The sequence below is a fragment of the Neolamprologus multifasciatus genome, chromosome 7 (genome assembly GCF_963576455.1).
Source record: "Neolamprologus multifasciatus chromosome 7, fNeoMul1.2, whole genome shotgun sequence".
NCBI classification, from domain to species: Eukaryota; Metazoa; Chordata; class Actinopteri; order Cichliformes; family Cichlidae; genus Neolamprologus; species Neolamprologus multifasciatus.
The window spans coordinates 21013923-21033679 of NC_140445.1; the positions used below are offsets into that span (position 1 = coordinate 21013923).

The 19757-nt window shown below is 43.7% G+C and overlaps 1 protein-coding gene across 2 annotated transcripts in view; it reads left to right on the forward strand.

Annotated features, from left to right (window-relative positions):
• prag1 (PEAK1 related, kinase-activating pseudokinase 1) overlaps positions 1-19757 on the forward strand; it is a 26304-nt gene continuing 6547 nt past the window's right edge. The window contains exons 1-5 of one of the 2 annotated variants that reach the window (XM_085168926.1): positions 1-78; positions 5683-6021; positions 6112-7832; positions 15556-15701; positions 16820-17583. In XM_085168926.1, the coding sequence (XP_085025052.1) occupies positions 5758-6021; positions 6112-7832; positions 15556-15701; positions 16820-17583 (2895 nt within the window). In that variant the 5' untranslated portion in view covers positions 1-78; positions 5683-5757. Of the gene's footprint in view, positions 79-2275; positions 2588-5682; positions 6022-6111; positions 7833-15555; positions 15702-16819; positions 17584-19757 lie in introns of those variants that run through there. The other variant, XM_085168925.1, reaches the window with a different exon arrangement.

Consider the following 19757-nt stretch of genomic DNA (forward strand, 5'->3'; position numbering starts at 1 on the left):
GTCTGAAGGTTTCAAGAGTGTGTAAACACAATGCTACAATATCTCAAACAGTGGATGTCCCAGCAAATTTACCTCAAGGTAAGAGAATGCAATTATCAGAGAAACAAGAAAAAAACATCTCAGGTATTAGTTATCATGTTAAATATTGAAGTTCACAACAGCACAATTAGAAAAAAGCCTGAACAAGTTTGACAAGTTTGGAAGAATTGCCAGGAGCAAGTTTCTCTAAAAAGAGCGTTGCAGCACATCATAGGTTTACAAAGCTGCATCGGAACAAACTTGGCTGAAACTGGGTCACACAGCAGGACAATGATCCCAGCGCATCGGCAGGTGTTGCAATGGCCCAGTCAAAGTCCTGACTCCAAACTGGTTGAAATGCTGTGGCCAAGCCTCGAATAAAAGCCCTTAAACTTCAATAAACTGATGCAATTTTGGAAATAGCGAGCCAAAATTCCTCCGCAGCAATGTGAGAGACTGATAAAGTCACACAGACAACAATTGCTTCAAGCTGCCTCAAGCTCCTGAGTCATAATGTGTACTGTTTTTCACTGGGCGCCCTGCTACTCGAGGAGCCACACCCCTTAGTAATGCTTATCATTAAAACTTAATAAAATTTAAGTTAGTAAGTTATAAGTAAATGAACCCCTAACAAAGGGGATAAATTGCTGTAGAAACCAACACTTTTTTGTACCAGGCTGCAAACATGTTAATTCCTGTTGTAAAGTTGGGCATTTTAACACAGTAGTCTCAGGGAGAATGACTTGCTTTTGGGACCTGCCTCATGTGGTGATTAAAGGAACTCCAATTATCCTCATTCTTTTTTTGGTACATCTGCTTGACTTTTAAGAGGTTTCTGCTTGGATATAACATGAATTAGGAAGAATTTAGTGAAATCACATTTCCCCACACACTTGTTATTCAGACATTTTGTGTAGAAAACGTCTTGTAGTAATGCAATGTTTCTGAGCGGTCCTATCCGTCTGCTGTGTTCCTCTCATTTGGATGTTCCCACAGTATCTCAGTTTTATATGACAGCCTTTCCTCCTGTGACTTTGCAAAATGACACTGCATGAAGCTAATGAAGATTCTCAGCACAGATACACTTCAGTACAGGAACAACACGTACCACCTCCTGTACGAATTTCATATAACACAAGAAAAAACCTATACATTTTTCGTGCAATGCATTGTTGCCTGGGCTATGTCGAATAGCTGAATGTGCCTAGAAGCTTCTCACACATCATCCAGCGCTCTTATGCAACGCACCAATCTGAATTACCCCATTAGCAGAATTATTACATGTGCTGTGCTGCCAAAAATAGATGAAATGCAACAAACTCTTAATCCTCTTGAGAGGATTGCAACTCTTTCCAAATTCAACAGGTGGTCTTGTAAAAGATATCCCTTTTCCTGGATCCAGTCTCCGCTCTGCCACTTATGCTGATTGTCTTAGCTCTGCTATAAATCTTTGGTGAGTTTCAGGATACTGCGAGAGTCTGTATCCAATCAATTCATATTCATGGATGTGTCCTTCACAGGCAATAGATCAGATCAATGGGATCCTTGGATTTGAGGCTTGACAGATTGAGTACTGTTTTTTCTTAGATTTTTCAAGGAGTCATCAGAGTCTGTCTTCTTTGCTGTATTTATGTCCTACTACAGAAAACCAACATTAAATCTTCAAAAAACTAATTCTGGTGTTGTTTTAAACAGTACTTTCTTTTTAAACTAGTCAGGAGACAAGTGTTATTGCTCGTTTCAATGTCATTTCTTGATAAGATGTTAGAGGACACACTCAGTTAAAAGGTTAATCTCTATGGATGACTGAGTTCATCCACTCTGACTGTGTTTGTCAGTCCCTGAGCTATGCTGCCAGTAATGGAAATCAGCAGGGGTCCAGCCGGGCTCAGTAGCAGCAGCAGTGTGTTCTTCTATTACTCTGTCACCGTGATGAACAGAAGCAGGCACAGTCCTGGGGGTAGCAGAGGGAAAGAGGGGGACAACAGAACCCCAGAGAAGCTTGGGTTGATCCACACTCTCTTTGCTTCAAAGGATCTCTTGATCCAGTCTCAGGGCTTTCAGAATAAACTTGCACAAGCCAGTGGCCCTTGGAGCCATGAAGTAGTGACCATCATTTGTAGCCTGAAGCTTAAAGTTTAAGATTAGGGAAAGTTGGGCTGTGTATTTTTAATAAATAAAACGTATATATATGTGTGTATTCTGTAAGCCAGCAGGAGTGTGGCCACTGGGCCGACTGCATGGCAGGCAGGCAGGCAGCAGGCAGGCTGGTTGGTTAGGAGCTCCTCCCACCTCCTTGTGCTCTCCCCCACGTTGCTGCAGAGGGCTGCGCTCCAGCACTCCACCTCTGCACAGTGCAACAGCAGCAGCAGCAGCATGCTTGGCTGGAGCCGAAAACAGCCCGCAGCAGCGCACAGTCTCCTGCGTCTTTAACCTGTCGGTGGTGGAATACTTGAAGACAGACGGATATACATCTGTGGGAATCACGAGAACATTTGCACTTGTGTTCATTATTTTAGGTCTTTTTTTAAACGCTTTTGTGTTACCAGACAGGACCAAGTCCGAGCAGGTAAGCAGTCGGCGGATAACCTTGGCTACTTCAGCATGGTTTCATTGTAGGTGCCATTTATTTCCTCCCTCCCTTTATGTCCTTTGCATAGGCGACACCTGCTTCATCTGCTGAACAAAGTTGTTTCACTTGAATTTTCTATAGGCGTGCGCGTTGTATTATTCATTCAGGTAATAGATTTTTTTTCTAAATAACGCAATGTTTTTATGGCATCGTTTTTCTTTTACATTTAATCTACAACAACCCATCGCCGACCAAATTTGGCATGGCGACAGCAACGTTTACCCAAATCTTCACGCACCTCATCTAAAAACAGAATCTCAGACCGAAACACGTGGGGTGTTTACCGCAAGTCGAGCGGATGTTAAAGCAGATGCTCGCAAAATAGACCAATAATCTATCTAAGATGGGGGTTTAGAAGAAAGTTCACAAGTTATTTTAGGGTGGTGGGGTTGGAAATACCCCCCTCGTGACTGGAGAAACCTGGTTGCGCCCCCAGAATGAATGAACGGGGCCGTGTGAGTGAGCAGGCGTGACAAATGTTGCCCGAAAAGGGATTTGTATTCAAAGTGAGGGACTACACACTGAAGTGACCTGCTTATCAGACTGTGACGTGAACTAGAGGTTGTCCAATTATTTTTGATTATGTACGAGTGGATGTGTTTTGTTTTTGTTTTGTGTGTGTTTTTCCCCTGTTTTGTGGGCCTGTCATCCAATTAAGTGTGCGTTTGCTCGCACGGCACAGAGCAGCTCCTTAAAAAGCAGTCAGTAGGACAAGTCGGTGGATTACAGTAACCCTACACTCGAGTAATAACTATCAGATGACCTACACTTCATAGCGACTGTCTCTGCGCATGTTTGCTTACGCGTACATGTGCGCGTGCGTGTGTCTGTCGGGTTATGAGGTGGGGTTGGGGGGGGGGGGGTGTCTCATGTGTGTCTGTAGGTGGTTGACTCCTTGGTTATGCGCTGCTGCGTAAAGATTCAGGATTCAGACAAAGTGCATTCTCACACCCTGCTCATCAAAGGGAAAAGAACCGATTTTAGGTTCAGCGGTTGGTTATAATGTTTAGAATCTTTGAGATTACCTTTGGATGTGTTTGAAATATCAGTGTGTGTGTGTGTGTGTGTGTGTGTGTGTACAAAGGTCGAAAGAAATGAGGGCAGAGGCTTGTCAAGGTTTACACAGTCTATATGAGGTGGTGGCTCAAAACTGTAAATTCCACATCCATCCTCAAGTCATTTTTCTAGCCCCCAACTTCTCACACGCTCATGAGATATTCTTTATAGTCTGTGTCTTATATCGAAGGTACTCCTTCACTTTTCAACTTCTTGTTGCTGCGTGTGAGAGCTTTCTTTTTACTTTTTTACTTTTAGCAAGGGGAAGTGAGAGAAATTGAACGGTGAACTTGAGAAGGTGTGGTCTATCTCTATCTATCCCACAGGGTCTATCTCTGTTAAAACAAGTAGCTCTGACCATGCCAACAAGAGCCAAAATAACCAAAACCGTGTGCAGCTTCATTTGTGTCCCAGTGTTGCTGTGCAAATGCAGACAAGAGTGCCAGAAGTGGTCTCAGGTGAAAATCCTGCGTGGACGATTGTGACTCTCTGTCGAGAAAGCAGAGACTAAAGTTGACTGGCAGCAGGTCTGTGCACTCGAGAACCAGTGGCCCAATGATCCCTTGCACCTCTGATCAGTCATCTATCCGCATGACTCATGCACGAGGCTGCAAGATGTTGGCCAATCTGCAGTTTCCTCTGTTGTCGCAGGAACGGTAAAACAAACAGTGAGCTAGCGGATGCCTTCCTGCATGAACTGAGTCAGACAGAACAAAGAAAAATGTAAACATGCATCTTATCTTTGCCAGCGGGACCACTCGTCATACCCTGTGGCATTATTGGGTCATAAAGCAAGAATTAACTGGAGTCTTAATAGGCCTAACCTCTAAGTATTTTTCGATCCATGGCTACGTTAATGCTTGATGTCGCTCTAATGTTTCTCTGTGATGAGTCGCAAGTTAGCTGAGAACTTTCCTCAGTCATAAGAGGAATTGTGGATCCTCCTGCCTCTTACGACTGTTTTCCAGCCGGTGCATCTTAAATAGCGAGCTAATGTGGCCGTATGTCACTGCATCACCTTGTTGAAAGGCAATTAAAGCTGTGTCAGGAGCATAAATAGAGACACACACCCCCACCCCGCTCCCGGCTGCGAGGAAACAAATGATCTCTCTGAAAAGGTGTTGATCTTCTCTCTGTCGGCCCAGTTAAACGGGGCTCAGCGAGGGGGAGGAAGGAGGTGCGTGGTTCAGTTGTGTTTGTGAGAGGTGGAGGACGCACATGTTGTTTGTGTGTTCATGTGTAGAAGAGAGAAGGGGGGTGGGGGGTCATCGTGGGTGTGAGATTCACCCTGGTGAGACTTGCGCCTTTAGACATTCCTGACATTCCGACCTCCAGGATGCTTGAGGCTCCTCCGTCTTCTGGTAGCACGCTGGGGGCTGCAGAGGGCTCCGGACGGCTTTTATGTTGCCAGGCTCACACCGGCAAAACCCTTTGGTTGAACAGAAACCACATACCCTCTAATTTAAGAGGGCATGGGAACATGCAGTGCACGCAGACATCAGGTCTTCTCAAGTTACATCCATGAATGACACTTGAGTCTTAACAAGTCTTCTATGGAGTCAGAGACACTTGTCAGCCTGGGCCTCCTTGTCTTTGAGTTTTTAAATAGATGCTTGAACTTTTCTTTTTTTTTTTTAAATATCTGTTAGGATTTATGGCAGAAGATCATGCATATGTTAGTTTAAAGGCAAAATGAATAAAAATAGTCTGATACCTTTTCTCCGGGCACTGCAAAAGAGATATGAGCTGTCAGACAAGAACTTAAAGGCTGGGTGAGATTTTTACATCTGTTTTTTTTTTTTTTTTTTTTTTGGGGGGGGGGGGGGGGGTTTGGTGACAAAGACATGTGGAATTATTATTATGACTTAATGTAATCACTTTTAGGCCATATGTCTAACTCAAAAACTTGTGCTGCATTCTTCTCTCTGCCTTTTACATGCTGCCCTACCACTGACACCCCCGTGTCGCAAAATCAGCCATGACAGGTTATCCTGCATCTACCAGATACTTCCAGAGCCACCTCTGACCAAACTGGATTTAGCGAACCCAAGATGTCAGCGTGCAACGACTTTGCAGAACACGTGTGGAAACCCGGCTCTTGTAAGAACTGCTTCCACCCGTTCAGCGCACACAAGACCGTTGGCTTCCCGGATGGCGGCGCACCAGCTGCGTGTTTGAAGAGCAGCCCGGGAGGTGATGAGGAAGCTTTAGTGACTGCGCCTTCACCCTACAGCAAGCCGACAATAGCTGTGAAACCTACTATGATGAGCCTCGACACCAGCGATGCTGCAGATGTCAACATGAACATTGAGCAGGTGAGCCTCTCAAATGTTTCCATTTTTTTATTCATATTTTTTTGTCAGGTGGATGTCTGTTTGGTAACGTGTGTTCATGTTTGTTTGTAGGAGGAAAACACAAAGAGCCCAACTGAGAGGCTGCGCCTCAAGCAGCTCTTAGACCTGTCGTCTCTTTACATTGATAACAGCGGCTGCAATAAGGCCCACAGAGACGCAGTTCTTCAGAGTGCCGACGCCAAGAAAGACTGCAACAACTGCTTCTCTTTGACTCCCTTGTCCCCCACTATCCTGCCCACTGACTCTAAGATCATCAGCAATATCTATGTTACCCAGGAGGAGGGTCGAGGTTCTCAGAGTTTAAAGAAAAATGCCAATGAAGAGTCCTGCAGGCAGCAGAATAGTACATCCGCTCTCCGAACCAAAAGCACTTTTAATGGAAATGTTATGACTACCAGGTCGAATTATCAAGAATGTCATCAGGCAGCTGTGGAGATTCCCTTTTCACTGGATATTGTCCCTACTAGCCCTGCCACAGTCCACAGCAATGGTATGAGCAGTGGGAGTGCGACGGGTGTTACCATAAAGACATCCAACACTTCTACCACTTCCTGTGTGGATGTTGCTAGCCCTAAATCTCTTTGTCCCATCCTGTCCAAACAGAGCAACCTATCAGACTCCTCTTATTCTTATCGTAGCAGCACAGATTCACTTCCTGGACCGGAAGGCTCAGGAGCAAGAAAAGACAGCTCGAGGAGCCCCCAAAGCCCACCATCTATGGGTAGCCCACAGTCAACTCCCACCTTTTTCAGTGGACAGAAAAGCTCAGAGCCAATTTATGCTGAGAGCACTAAGAAAAAGCGCAAGCAGCAAGAAAACGGACTGCAATCTCAACCGGAGTCCCCAAACCAGACTGAGGAGTCCCTAAGCTCTGAGCATGACCTCTCAGGAGACAGTCAGCGGGCCACCATCACTGTAATGGCTGCTCACATGGAGAAGAACAACAGGACTTTCTACTTGAGCAGCCCGGATTCGGCTGTTAGCACCCAGTGCCACTTCAGCCCCACGGCTCGTAAAGACCAGAGCAGTCCTGCTTTCCGTTGGCCCAGCCCCAGCCACAGCACAGGCTCTCTTGCTACAGAAGTAGGCTGTGCCCCTACTCTGCACCCCAAGCCCCAGTCCAGCCCACCAATTCCTCCAAAGAGGAACACCCGCTCCCCAAAACTGGGCACCTCTAGCCTCTCATCGTCCATGTCTTCTCCAGTCCCACTTCCTGAACTTCCCAGACTACTGACCTCCAGCCTCTCTCCGTCTGTTTCATCTCCCGTCCCTCTCACTGAACTCCCCATGCTTTTCTTCGTCTCTACTAAAGAGGTCACTGCTGAGAACCAGAGCCCAGTGCCCGAGCGATGGCACAAGCCCCACCACCACAGCTCTGGCTGGAACTGCCGCATTGAGGAAGAGGAGGAGGAGGAAGAAAGAGACCGGAAAGAGACTGAAAAGAAAAAGTTAGCCGCCAGTGCTGAGGCAACCTCTCGGGTGACAGGCGTAGTCAATGGTGCTGCTGTCTGGAAGGAGGCCAGGGACTCGAAGGCCCACAGCGGCCCCCCTCCGCTGACAGAGCCAGGCACGGCCCCCCCAGCTGCCACTAACAATGGTGCCTATCAGGGGGAAACTAAGGGCAACGGCGCAGAGGCGGAGGGCAAGCATAACGGGAGCATGCCGGCAAAGCAACCGTTGCATGGTGGCTCATCAGAGCCGCTGGCACCAGGGAAGGGCGCTACCAGCCATGACCCCAATCCACCGCCTCCCCCACCCAAGAAACTGCACAGGTAAGAATAGCAAAGCACTGCTTTTGTTTTACAGTCACACATTTGGTTGAACCTTGAACAGGACAGAGCAGCAATGCAGCAGATCTCAGAAAGATCTATGACTTTTTTTTTATTACTAAATCTGCTTTTTCAGTTAATCATGTTGTCAAAAGCAATGGCAGAATAGCAGCTAGATGGTTGAGCCTAACTGAGGCAACGACACTGCTCCATCACTCATGTTGACCAACAAACACAAAATATCTCAGAAAGTGTTCACTAACTTTGTTCAGACTAGCTGGAAAACATCACATTTATCTGATCATCTAATATCCAAACATGTAACCACTGAAATTCTCTTGGTTTTTGCATAAGAATATAACGCACATAGATGCTCTTAAAGAAATAGTAAATGGTGATAAAACCCAGCAAATGCACAACTTGGTTTAAGGACAGGGGAACTGAAATATTGTTTATTCAAAGACTGCAGTGAAAAAGTGTGATAGATACTGAATTATATGGAGGTGAGCTGTTGACATACTGTAATACAGTTTTACTGTAACGCAGGTTTATCACATGTGAATTGCCTGTTGTAGCAAATACTTGTTCTATTGTTTTGTCTCAGTGACTTGCATTAGGATTTTTGGGACTGTGGTTTGATTATATTATTTAATTTAGCACTTATAACATCCACTTAGGCCTAATGTAATGCTCTCCACAAAGACAGTTATGATGCATTTATGTCATGCAAGTCACTATTCGGTGTCTGTGACCATACATATGTGCAGATACAGTATCTAACTGCAGTCATTAGTGTGAAACTTGCAGTGCCTTCTCCTTTCATAGCATCATTATTCAGCCTCCATTCTAATGCCTTGTGATCATTCAGACTCTTGCAGAATATTCCTTAATGCACGCCTTGTTCTATTCATGCTAGCAGCGTGACCTTTTTCAATTGTAATTAATGCACAAAGTACGTCTGTTAAGTAGCCCGCTGCTATGTCAAGTTACTGTAAATTTGTTTTGGCTGCACCACTGTAGACGATGAATGCAAAAAGCATTTGTAGTAATGTGGAAAACTCTTGAGTAGCCCTTCCTTTCTTTATATTTTAATAGAAAATTGGGAGAAATCTTTAAACATGCATGAAAATACAGTGTACACAGCAAAAACGAGCCTTATATAAAATAATTCTAACAAGCGTGAAAGCCAATATTTATTCATTAACACAGCCTGAACCCTCTTAGGTACGACATTAGTCTTCAGGAATAGTTCTCTGGACTTCCTGGAAGACTGTCGAAGCTCTTCTTTGGATGTTGGTGGCATTTTACTGTATTGTGGTTGGGATTAGGGCTGGGCGATATGACCCAAAATTCATATCTCGATATTTTTTACCTGGACGGCGATATAAGATATATATCTCGATTTTTTTTTTTTTTAAAGCCATAAAGTAAGAACAAAAAGAGAGTTCTTAGTCAAAGCTGTGTCCCAGATGTCACACAGGCACTTTTATTAACATAGAGCATAGATGTACATAAAATTTACTCAAAAATAAATTATGAGCATTTATTAAATAATCACGCTCCATAAATAAAAGAAAACAATGTTGTTTTTGTGCATAACAAAAAGCTCACAATTGTGCAGTCAAAATGTAAACTAAAAGACACTGAGCATAGTAACAAAGACAGATTTCACAGCTGCTCTGTTCCCAACTTCTACTGTGTGACTGACAGCATTGAGTTTGAAATCCTCTTCGTAACCACGTCTCTTAACAGGTGCCATTTATGGTCCTTATACACAGTAGGGTAATATTACGTTGAAGCACAGTACGTATCACTCCGCGAGGCTCCTCGGTAGCCGTAATGCTCTGACAATCCATCAACCGGTGCAGCACCGTAGCTTACCAAAGTCGTACTAAAACATTTTTTGACAGATTGCTGAGCGCTGTGTACCACATAAAATCGCTTCGCGGCCATCAAGCACAACCAGAATTCATACATAAGGCGCGCTGTCAACTTTTGAGAAAATGAAAGGATTTTAGGCTGTGCAGCGCCCCTGGGCTGCATGGCGTTAGCGTGGTTAGCTCGTTAGCGTGGTTAGCTAGCTAACACGTTGACGGTGTCCAGCCCCACGCACGGGGCGATGCGCAGTAACTCGTTAACGGAGATTTGCCGTGTCCATCTTGTCGCTTCCTGCAGGTGAAGCGATGGGGGAGGAGGGGGAGTTGTGTTCAGTGAAGGAGAGGCGAGGCCGAGTAATGTTGCTTAAAGACAAAAGTGGACGAAAGAGAGGCAAACTTGCGGCTCCACAAGTAACATTGACTATATCGATATAAAGGATATTGTCACATCTTATATCTCGTATAAAAATATATCGATATTTTTTAAAAACTCGATATATCGCCCAGCTCTAGTTGGGATCTTTGTCAGTCAGATGCTAGTGGGTCCAAATCGGATGGCATTTTTCTGTGTTCATAATTCCATCAGTTTTGACAAGATCTACAACACCCCTGGCTGAAATGCATCCCCGAACCATGACAGAGCCTCCACCATGTTTTTACAGATGACTGTAGCCACTCACTGTTTTGCATCTCTCCTTATGTCCTTGGTACACATTGACAGTGGTTTGAATCAGAATTTTCACATTTGGATTAGTCGCTCCAAGACCTGATTTTCAGTCAAATTCTTATGTAAAGTGACATACCCCCACCTTTTCCCCCAATTTCCTTCTGCATGAATGGCTTCTTGACAGCCACCTGTCCACTAAAATTATTTCTGATGAGGCTTTAGTGAACAGTACTTTGGATCAACTAAAGGCTCAAATACATCTCTCAGCTCCTTTTCCAGGACCTTAATAGATTTTTCCCACTCTTTAAAGACATGACTTTCAGGTGCTGTTCAGATATTTTAAGGACACACTGCACCGAATGCTGAGAAGTGCCCAATTCAAGCTGATAGCTCTCTGGGAATCACTTTGTTGGTGCAAAAAATACTATTGTATGTCTGTCAAAATGTGTTATTTTTGTGAGTTTCATAGATTCAATCAGCTAAAGGAATGGAAACAAATTATGTCTGTAACAAAGATCCAATTTAAAATGGGCCCTCTGGTCAGTTTTCTCTTATATGTAAAAACAACACTGCTTCACATCCTGTGAGTTAAGAGCCTTTTTCATCCTTCAGTGATTCATAGGTCAGTGTTAAGAGGTTCAATAAACAAAACCAAAAAAAAGCATTACTCAGAAAATGGGCAGATGCAAGGACTAGACTAAATATGATTTTTTTTTTTTTTTTTAAAGCAGCCACTATCCAAAGAAAAACTTTGAAAAACTTCAGAAAGCCCAGAGAACTATTGCTCAAGACCACTTAAAAAACATTCCAAGAAAATCTGACTTCTTTGAAGAAAAATATAAAGAAATGAGACCAGAGGTGAAATTTTCACAGTACTGTGTGTTTGTTTGTGTGTATGATATTTCTGCTGAAGTCCACATGCTGGTCATTTGTGTGGCTTGGTAATCACGTTTTATTACATCATGTGCTATATATGCAAAATGATGACTGCTCCTCTTTGCACACTTCTGGTTTTACCAGTCATATGTAAGCTATAAAAAAAATGCACAGTTGCCTTAAACTGAAGCTACGTGAGTCTAAGAATACATTGTGCTGTCTGAGTCAGTTTTCCAAACAAGAAAAAGAGAAGAGGCTCTGTGTTGAAGTTATTAGAGCATCAAATGAACGCCCTCCCCCCTTAAAATAAACTTTGCTTTGTCTATAACAGTGCAATGAGGTGCAAGCCACACACACACAATGTGACTTCCCCTACGCAAGCACGCGTTTTCTCATCTTGAGCTAGATTCGGCCAAAGCTCAGACGACACAGACCGCTGATCACATTTCAGTGGGGCTTCATGTTTGCGGTAATTCTAGGAAGGAACCGCTTTTGCTGTTATGACATTGCCAACATTCTGCGCTGATTAAAAAAAACCTTGTTGGGACACATGTGGGAACACGCCTTTACCCAGCCAGTGACAGCTCTCGCTTTGTGGCATTCCAAGTTTATCAGTGGGTTTAATTTGTTTAAGCAGTAAGCGACCCTGGTCACCACTGGAGACACAGTACCGGAGAGTAGTTCCACATTCCCGACTCAAAGACATGAGTACACGTCCCCTTTGAAGGAGCATTTTAAAGTTCTGAATCATTTAAAATCCACAGATGGTTTAAAAAAATCTGGCTCTCAGAGCCTTTGATCACGACATAAAACAGCAGATTTTGCTCTTTAATTCCATGTAACAGGTCATCCAATGGATTATATGTCAGGTCGGGCCTAGGAGGTGTTCGCTTTTGTGCATGTGCCTACGTCATGGATGAGTGTGCATGATTAAGTAGCCTACTCCTTAACAAGGAAGGCGTGTCAACTGGTGTGTAAATGTTGCCAAAGAGGGAGGGGCTTTAGTGAACAGATTGCTGCCCCCCGGGGCAACTCCCAAACTGTTCCAGCCTGGCGATCAGTTGCCACAGATAGAAGTAGATTTTATAGATCAGCATTGTGGACTCAACTTGACTTGGGTTTGAATTGGCTTCGCTCTGTGATCTGCTATTCCAAGATTTGCTGCCCCTCCCTGCACAAAGCCTTCCTGATCCCCTTTCTGCTGCACAACAGATAGCATCTTGTTGCAGTCTGGCAGACTTGAAGGCTTTTCTAAAGTGAACTCGTAGGTGAATGAAATTAGAAATGTGGGCGCTTTAACTCCCCGCATCTAATGGATGCTGTTGCTTTTCTTGTGAGACACTTTAAATACAGACATTACTCGTGTGGCACCAGGGTTGTGTTACCTACACACGCCGTGGCTCTAGGGAGCCGCTAGCATGATCCAGGGGCATTTTGTACCAACCGGCCCAGCAAGGACCTCAGCATGAGGTAGGCACCTGACGACAAATTATTCTCCTGCATCACCAGTGAGACACAAAATCTGACTGCTATGTCATTAGGCTGGTGAAGAGTTTGTGTTTCAGGTTGCTTCTTAGATTTGCTTTTCTCTCTCTTTTTCCCCCCCCCCACATCTCCATCAGATGCCAAAATTTAGATGTAGCATTGCATGCGGTCAAATTTGTTTCCTTCCTCTTTTACAAACTGCCATTTGCTCTTCTTCTAATTTTCATGTAATGTTTTTTCACTTTCTTGATCTAATTCTCTGTTTTAACAAGTCTTGCTGGTACAGTAGAAAGAAGTGGTAAGATGAAAAGCTTGATAGTTCTAATAGATTTTACATTCTTAGACAGGAGGAGCGACAGAGTTGCATTTCAAAGATTGTTTTGGGGTGAGCTGAGCGGCGGTGAATAAGAAAAGGGGGGAAAAGGCTGACAAATGATGACAAGGTAGGCCTGTAGCAGTCTGCAAGTGATAGCAAGGATTTGTGTCAAACATTAATGGATCTTTGGTTTATAAAACTGTACAGCCTGGGTACTGTCCTACAGTCTTTGGAGGCAAACAATGTGTCTCTTTATTCTCTGTTGGAACATGTAGAGGTTGCACAACAGGCGGGAGAAAATATAACCCTGTGTAACAGAAATGCAATATACAGCTTTTTACCTCCTGTGAGTCTTTATATTAAAGGAGGACATGAGATATCTATATTGTCCATAATATCACAGAGATAGAGTTCAATCCGTTCCTCTCTGGCAGAGACTCATAAAAACTAACACTGCAAGCTTTGCGGGGATTGTGTTCATTGCGTGGTGTGTCTGCTACCACCTCTGCTTCCTGCAGCATACATAAAGGAGGGACAGTGTATTATGAATTAATCGGGTGTATTCTTAATACTCTTTAACCAGCTAAGCCCGTGACTAAAAGATTACATCTCTACATGAAATAGCCCTGAAAATCCAAGTGTGTTTGTACATGGGTGAGCATGTGACCTTTTGCACGTAAACATACAAAGCGCATGCATGCTTTCGCTCCCACTGCATCATTTTATGTGTTTACCGCAAAGAACGTCCTAAGTAAGAGTCGGGAAGTGAAATCAGTTCAATTAGCCTAACCTACAACAACAACAACACTGCTGCAGTTTGGTTTATGTCTCATTTTACACTGTTACACTGCTATCTCTAGCTAGTTAGCTGCAACGCCAGTCCGATTCACTGGGGCAATAAGAGAATCTCAAGTAAGCTTTGATTTTTGCTGGAAAGCTGATCAGATCTACTCAGAGGAAATGAGAAACCAAGGTTATTAATAGATGTTTAGTCTAAAATCAGACATTCTAGTCACAGTGATCTTGGAAAAAATGTTGTCTTTTGGTGCATAATGTGCATTTTATACAACACTGTATAAAGTGTGTGTGGGGGGGGCTTTTAAATTAAATGAAATTCAAACTGCAGATACCAAGTGTTCACAGCAATAAAAATCTTCACTTGAAACATTTATGTGCATTTAAAGGAACAAGCAATAATGAGGACAAATATTGTACCACCCTGATCGCTTGTATCTCCTTCCTTGCGTGCCTCTCCTAAAGAAGCTTGCTCATCCATGCTCATCCTCCAGTATAAATCAGTGCCATTTTTTTTTTTCACATAGGAAAATCTCATGTTTTGGATACAAATCGGAGAGATCTAGACCGAGACATGCACGGGCGCAGACATGCACATTCGCTCATAATCCCTGCGCCCATTACCATTTCTCCTGCGCCTCAGCATTTCCACTGCCTTTCATCACGGCCTCTTTTGTCTGTAAAATGATAGCGAATCCTTTAGCTAACTACCAACAGAGAATACCTAACCCTTTGTCTCCCCCCTGTGCTTCTCTCCTCTGCTCGTCTGTTTGTTCTGCTGATTTATGGTGGAACTGAAGTCAGGGGCCGGCAGATAAACGGATAGAGGAGTCATTTTGTGACGGAGGAGAGGACGGAGAGGGGCAGATGAAGGGGAGGGATGGGACCCTGCTTCCCTGAGCCATTAGCAGCTGTAATGAGAAGAGCGAATAGCTGTCAGTCACCCTAATTGGTCAACTTTATTAGAAAGTGTTCTTGAACAGTTTTCACTAGCATTATAAGACACAGTCACGATGGTTAGATGGTCAGGTAATCAGGCAAATGGACAGGAGGAACTTTGGTTGTACTTTGTGCTTAAATTTGTAGTCTTTAGTTGAAGCTACATTTGGGAACCATAGTGCAGTTTTTAAAAAGATTATAAAAAACCAGAGAGGTCCTCGCATTTATTCTTCTTTTACAGATTTTAGTCGTTAATGTAACTCTGAGTCCCTAGCCACAAGCATAAATTAGGAAAATGCAACTAAATGTAGGGAAATCCAGTTTGCACCTATGCTCTTATTGCCACTTGTGGACACAGAGGGGCTAACGCTCAGCAGCAGTTGCTCAGTCTCACTTTTAGATTCCGATGTGATTGGCAGTACATTTTTCATCGAGGCTTGTTTATTGCAATTATGAGGCAACGTTGAATCAGGAAGCGTAGCACTCCAAACAAAGAAGTGAAACTTGACATGACTTATTCATCATTTCAGATGAAACTGTGTCGTCCTTCCCGCAGGTTTATTAATTGCATAGTGCAGACGTAAAACAAGCAAGAGGAAGAGGAATGGTTCCACATTTACAAACGGGCATGCAAGAAAAATGCCCATTTCTGCTGCAGATCAGCGGATTGACTGCCTCGAGACACTGCACCGGGTCCTGTTGTAGAAAAGTAAATGGTAAAAAATCAAGTTGTGTAACATTATCCCTGCTTTTTTGTTTTCTCCATGACAGAGTGGGTAGGATGAGTGGCAGCAACATGGAGATGGACCGCTGTGGCCAACATGGGTCAGTAGAGAGCCCTACCTCGTCTCTACGGGGCCTGAGAAATTCCAGCCTCCCAATGGCCTCCACTGACAACCTGGCTGCAACTGACACTGGTAAGCAGCTCATACTGAATCGGTTAATAAAAATAATAATAGCAGTAATAAACATTCGTGTAATCCAACTGAAACGAGCATGACATATCTACGTGGCAATGTCAGTGAATTTTCTGACATGTACACTTGGGTATGCATGGAAGTTGTTTTGCTCTTTTATGACTGCGAACCATAAAGGTGCACTTTGTTCAGAGTTAACCTGAGCAGCAACATCAAAACAAGGAAAGGAAGCTCTGCAGGGATTTACAGTTAGTGGCTGTCAGCTTGTCCCTGGTTCCTTTTTTCACATGCAGTGCACATGCAGTTTGTTGTAACGGGTTCATTAGTTCACGTTTTTCGCGGTCTTCTAGCCTGAGACGTGGCTCAGAATGAGAGGCATCTGTCCTCGCTTTGGAAATTGTCGTCATCCTTCACGTATCATCTTTAAACCTCGGTGGCACTCAGACACTTGTAATTGCTGCAACTTCCTGAGCAATGTTGTTTGAAGAGATAATTATGGACTCTGATAACGAGGGGAAAAAGGGCTTGGCTACATCCTAGAGCCACCCCCCACCCACCTTTACTATCCACCCCCCCTCCCCCTTGCGAAAGCAGTTCTTGAAGACTGCACCGCACAATTATCTAAATATCTTCAGTCTTCTCTGGTGTAATGTCAGGTTCCAAGTTTAAGTCTTTAATTGACAAATGGTTCATAACTGGGTGGAAGATGTTTTGACTGTCACCATGGACCCTGGATTGTGGAAAATTTCCAGTTCTTCTGTAGAAACAAGGTATGTCTTTATATTATAGCCAAGCAGTGCGCAGTGACATAAGGGGCGTAGTAGATAAATCAGATTTGCAGCTGTCACCTGGGAATATTCTGTCAGGGAATCCTGTTAAGGAAAATTAACTTAGAAGGACGCACAGACACAAAGGATACACTGTGTGAATCCACAAAGGCAGGAAAACAAAAGTCTGCCAAGAGACATTTCTCTCTGTTTGTGTCTGTATTAGTTTGTGTGCATGTGGAAGCCTGTAATTCCCAAGTTGACACAGTTTGTGTTTCAGTGGTTATGTCTGTGAGTTTGGTTTTAATTTAATTGGTAGACCTGCTAACGTCTTTTTTTCTTCTTCCATAGGTTCTCAGGATGCTACACGAATGTCTTGTTCTTCTCCGTTTCCTAGAAGCCCGGTGGTTTCAGCTCCAGGTTCTCCTAACCCTCCCTCCATTACCAGCCCGAGTAAGCAGCCGCCTCCACTCCCAGAGAAAAAAATGGCCAGCCGCACCGTGTCCGCTCCCGACGGAAACGGAAAGCCTTTCATTCGAGCGTACCCGCGCCTCCCGTTTACCGGCTCGGAGAGCAACGTGTGCCGGACCGCTGATGCCAGCTCCCGTTCCAGTTTGCCATCCAGCCCCGTTGATCCACGGCCCATTTTCTCCTCCAGTGAGTCTCTAGAACGTTGTCACGCCCCCCTGGGACGAGCCTTGAGGTCCAGGACGCTGGACGAGCCAGTCAAGACTCATGGTCGGCTGGGCGTGCACTGCCGAAGCAGCATCACTTGTTCATCTTCTCCTCAGCTCAGCGTGCCGTTCTCAGCTGCAGAACCAGGTTCAGCGCCAAACTTCGGCTCGAGCCTGCAGCTGCAGACCCTTCTGAGCAACATCGACAGTAGAGAAGGAGTGTACTCCAAACTGGGCGGGCTTTATGCTGAGTCTCTGCGGCGGCTGGCTCTAAAATGTGAAGATCACTTCACTCGCTCACAGAAGAACCCGCTGAGGTTTGAAGAGAGCAACTGGTCTCTGTTCAGGCTCACGTCTAGCAAGCCGAGCTGCAATGCAGGAGATGCTGTGTACTACTCTGCCGCCTGTGCCTTAGACCCCAGCAGCTCCTATGCTGTAAAGGTAATCCCTAAATACTGAGCTTCATTTGCAAGTGAGAGATGTTTTACTTTCCAGGCATGCAACACACTCTGTGAGCACTTTATCAGAATTAACCCAAAAGACTAACTGGGCAACCGAATGAACAACTAGCATTTGTTTGTTGTTGTGAGCACCCAAGAACTTTTTCTGCAAAACAGGGAAAGGGTGGCAGGTGTGCAACCTGTTATGCTTCCTGTCACTACTTCAAAATAAAAGCCTCAGTGCCGTTTTCTACACACCTAACATGAAGAAGCAGTAGTTCAGTTAGATTGTCAGTAACTGAACACAGCTTTGATGCACTGTTTGGAGAGTAAACGATAAATAGGGAAGTACGAAAAAATAAAAATGTAAATAACAGTTACCTCTGACTTCTTTTGAAGTGGATTCTCATTAAAATGGGATTGTAGGATCATCAATACAGTACAGTTTACAGTATTCATATTATTAATAATATCCTACATAGTTTAAACAAGTGGTTGCCAATCTTTTTCATTGGATCCCCTAACATACTTCGAAACTATTTTAATATAACATGTTTTATCTTTATATATATATTCAGCAGAATTCACTTCAAACTGGTTTGGGCTACTTTTGGATGCCCCCAACCGGTCAAGGCAGATGGCTTCTAAAACTGGTTCTCCTGGAGGTTTCTTCCTGTTTTTCCTTCTAGCTGTTGCCAAGTGCTTACTCATAGGTGGTCGTTTGATTGTTGGGGGTTTGCAATAGGCTAATAGTAAAGTTTATCATACAGTATAAAGCACCTTGAGGGGGACTGTTGTTGTGATACTTTTAGCAGCACTCTATTTATCAAATATTAATATCAAAGGATGGTGTCACCAACTCTACCCATTTATCCAGTATATGCCCTGTTAACACTTTCAACTTTACCTAGCTAGTCAGCTGCTAATCCATATTGCTAGCTAACGATTCACTGCTAGCCATATTTCAGAACAACAGTTTGCAAATGTATTCATAAAACAGTTTGATTTTAAATATTAACTAGTAGTTTCAACTCTTGGCCAAACATTAGCAAGCTGTATCTTTATCACTTGGATAGTTACTCATTCATTTTAATCACTTACACATTTTTGGCTGCCATTTTTTACTGCTTATCCATTACGTTTAGCGAAGTGTAAACTTTAAACTTTGACCACCTATTGTAGTTGTATTCTTGGTTTTCATATAATGTACTTGGATTTGCAAGGCTAACATAACTTGTAAGTGTATAGTAACAGAGTGGGGGACCCTGCTTGCTCGTAACTGTCAGTTCCAGTTGAGAGAAGTGAAAACTTACAGTTGTCTGAGGTACAGTTGACCTAGTGGGTGTTGAACTTTTAAGCAGGTACTTGACAGTTTGAGGACAGGATGAGGAGATTAAAACTGGGCAGCAGTCTTATTTGTTCTAAGGCTGCAGATGGGATAGCCCCACTACAGCGCAAACCTTAAAGGCATGTAATGCAAATAACGAGGAAGGAGGGTGTGGGTGATCTGATCTTTGCCCGAAAGTCATTAGTGCTGTACAATGTAGCAGCTGTTTGTATTGTGTTTTGCCACAGCCTGGGTGCCCAGACTCTTGCTTAATATCTCTGGGCTGATTAATCTTTACATTCCAGGCAGGATTTACAGCCCAGACAAACCCTTTCTGTTGTCCACAGCCAAGACAAACTTACTTAGAAGACACTCATCCCTATGCTAACGATAATTTTGTACATTTATGCAAAGTCAGTACAAAAAGTCAGCATGCTTTTTTACATGTAATACTGTTTTACTGTATTGCCACCTAAAGCTTTTCACTAAGACGAGATCATTATTTTTGGAAAAAAAAAACAGTCCCATCAAAGACTTAAAATTTATTTAATTTAATGGGAGGTGTCGTTTAAAAAATTTGATGTAATATTTCACACAGACCAGTTTGAGAATGGACACTGGAGGGCTGTAGTAGTTTATTTTCATCCCAACAGAATCTGGTACTGCTATCAACTTGCCAAACTGTGGTATAAAAAGTATTTTTGAGAAAGCTTTTCAGCTGAGGCTTGAGCTTACATGTCCATCAGGGGTGCTGATTTCACATGAATAGGAACAGGAACTGAATTAGCACTGACCTTGGAACTTAACTAACAAGAATTCCTTTCTTATGTTTCTTGGCTCCACTCCCT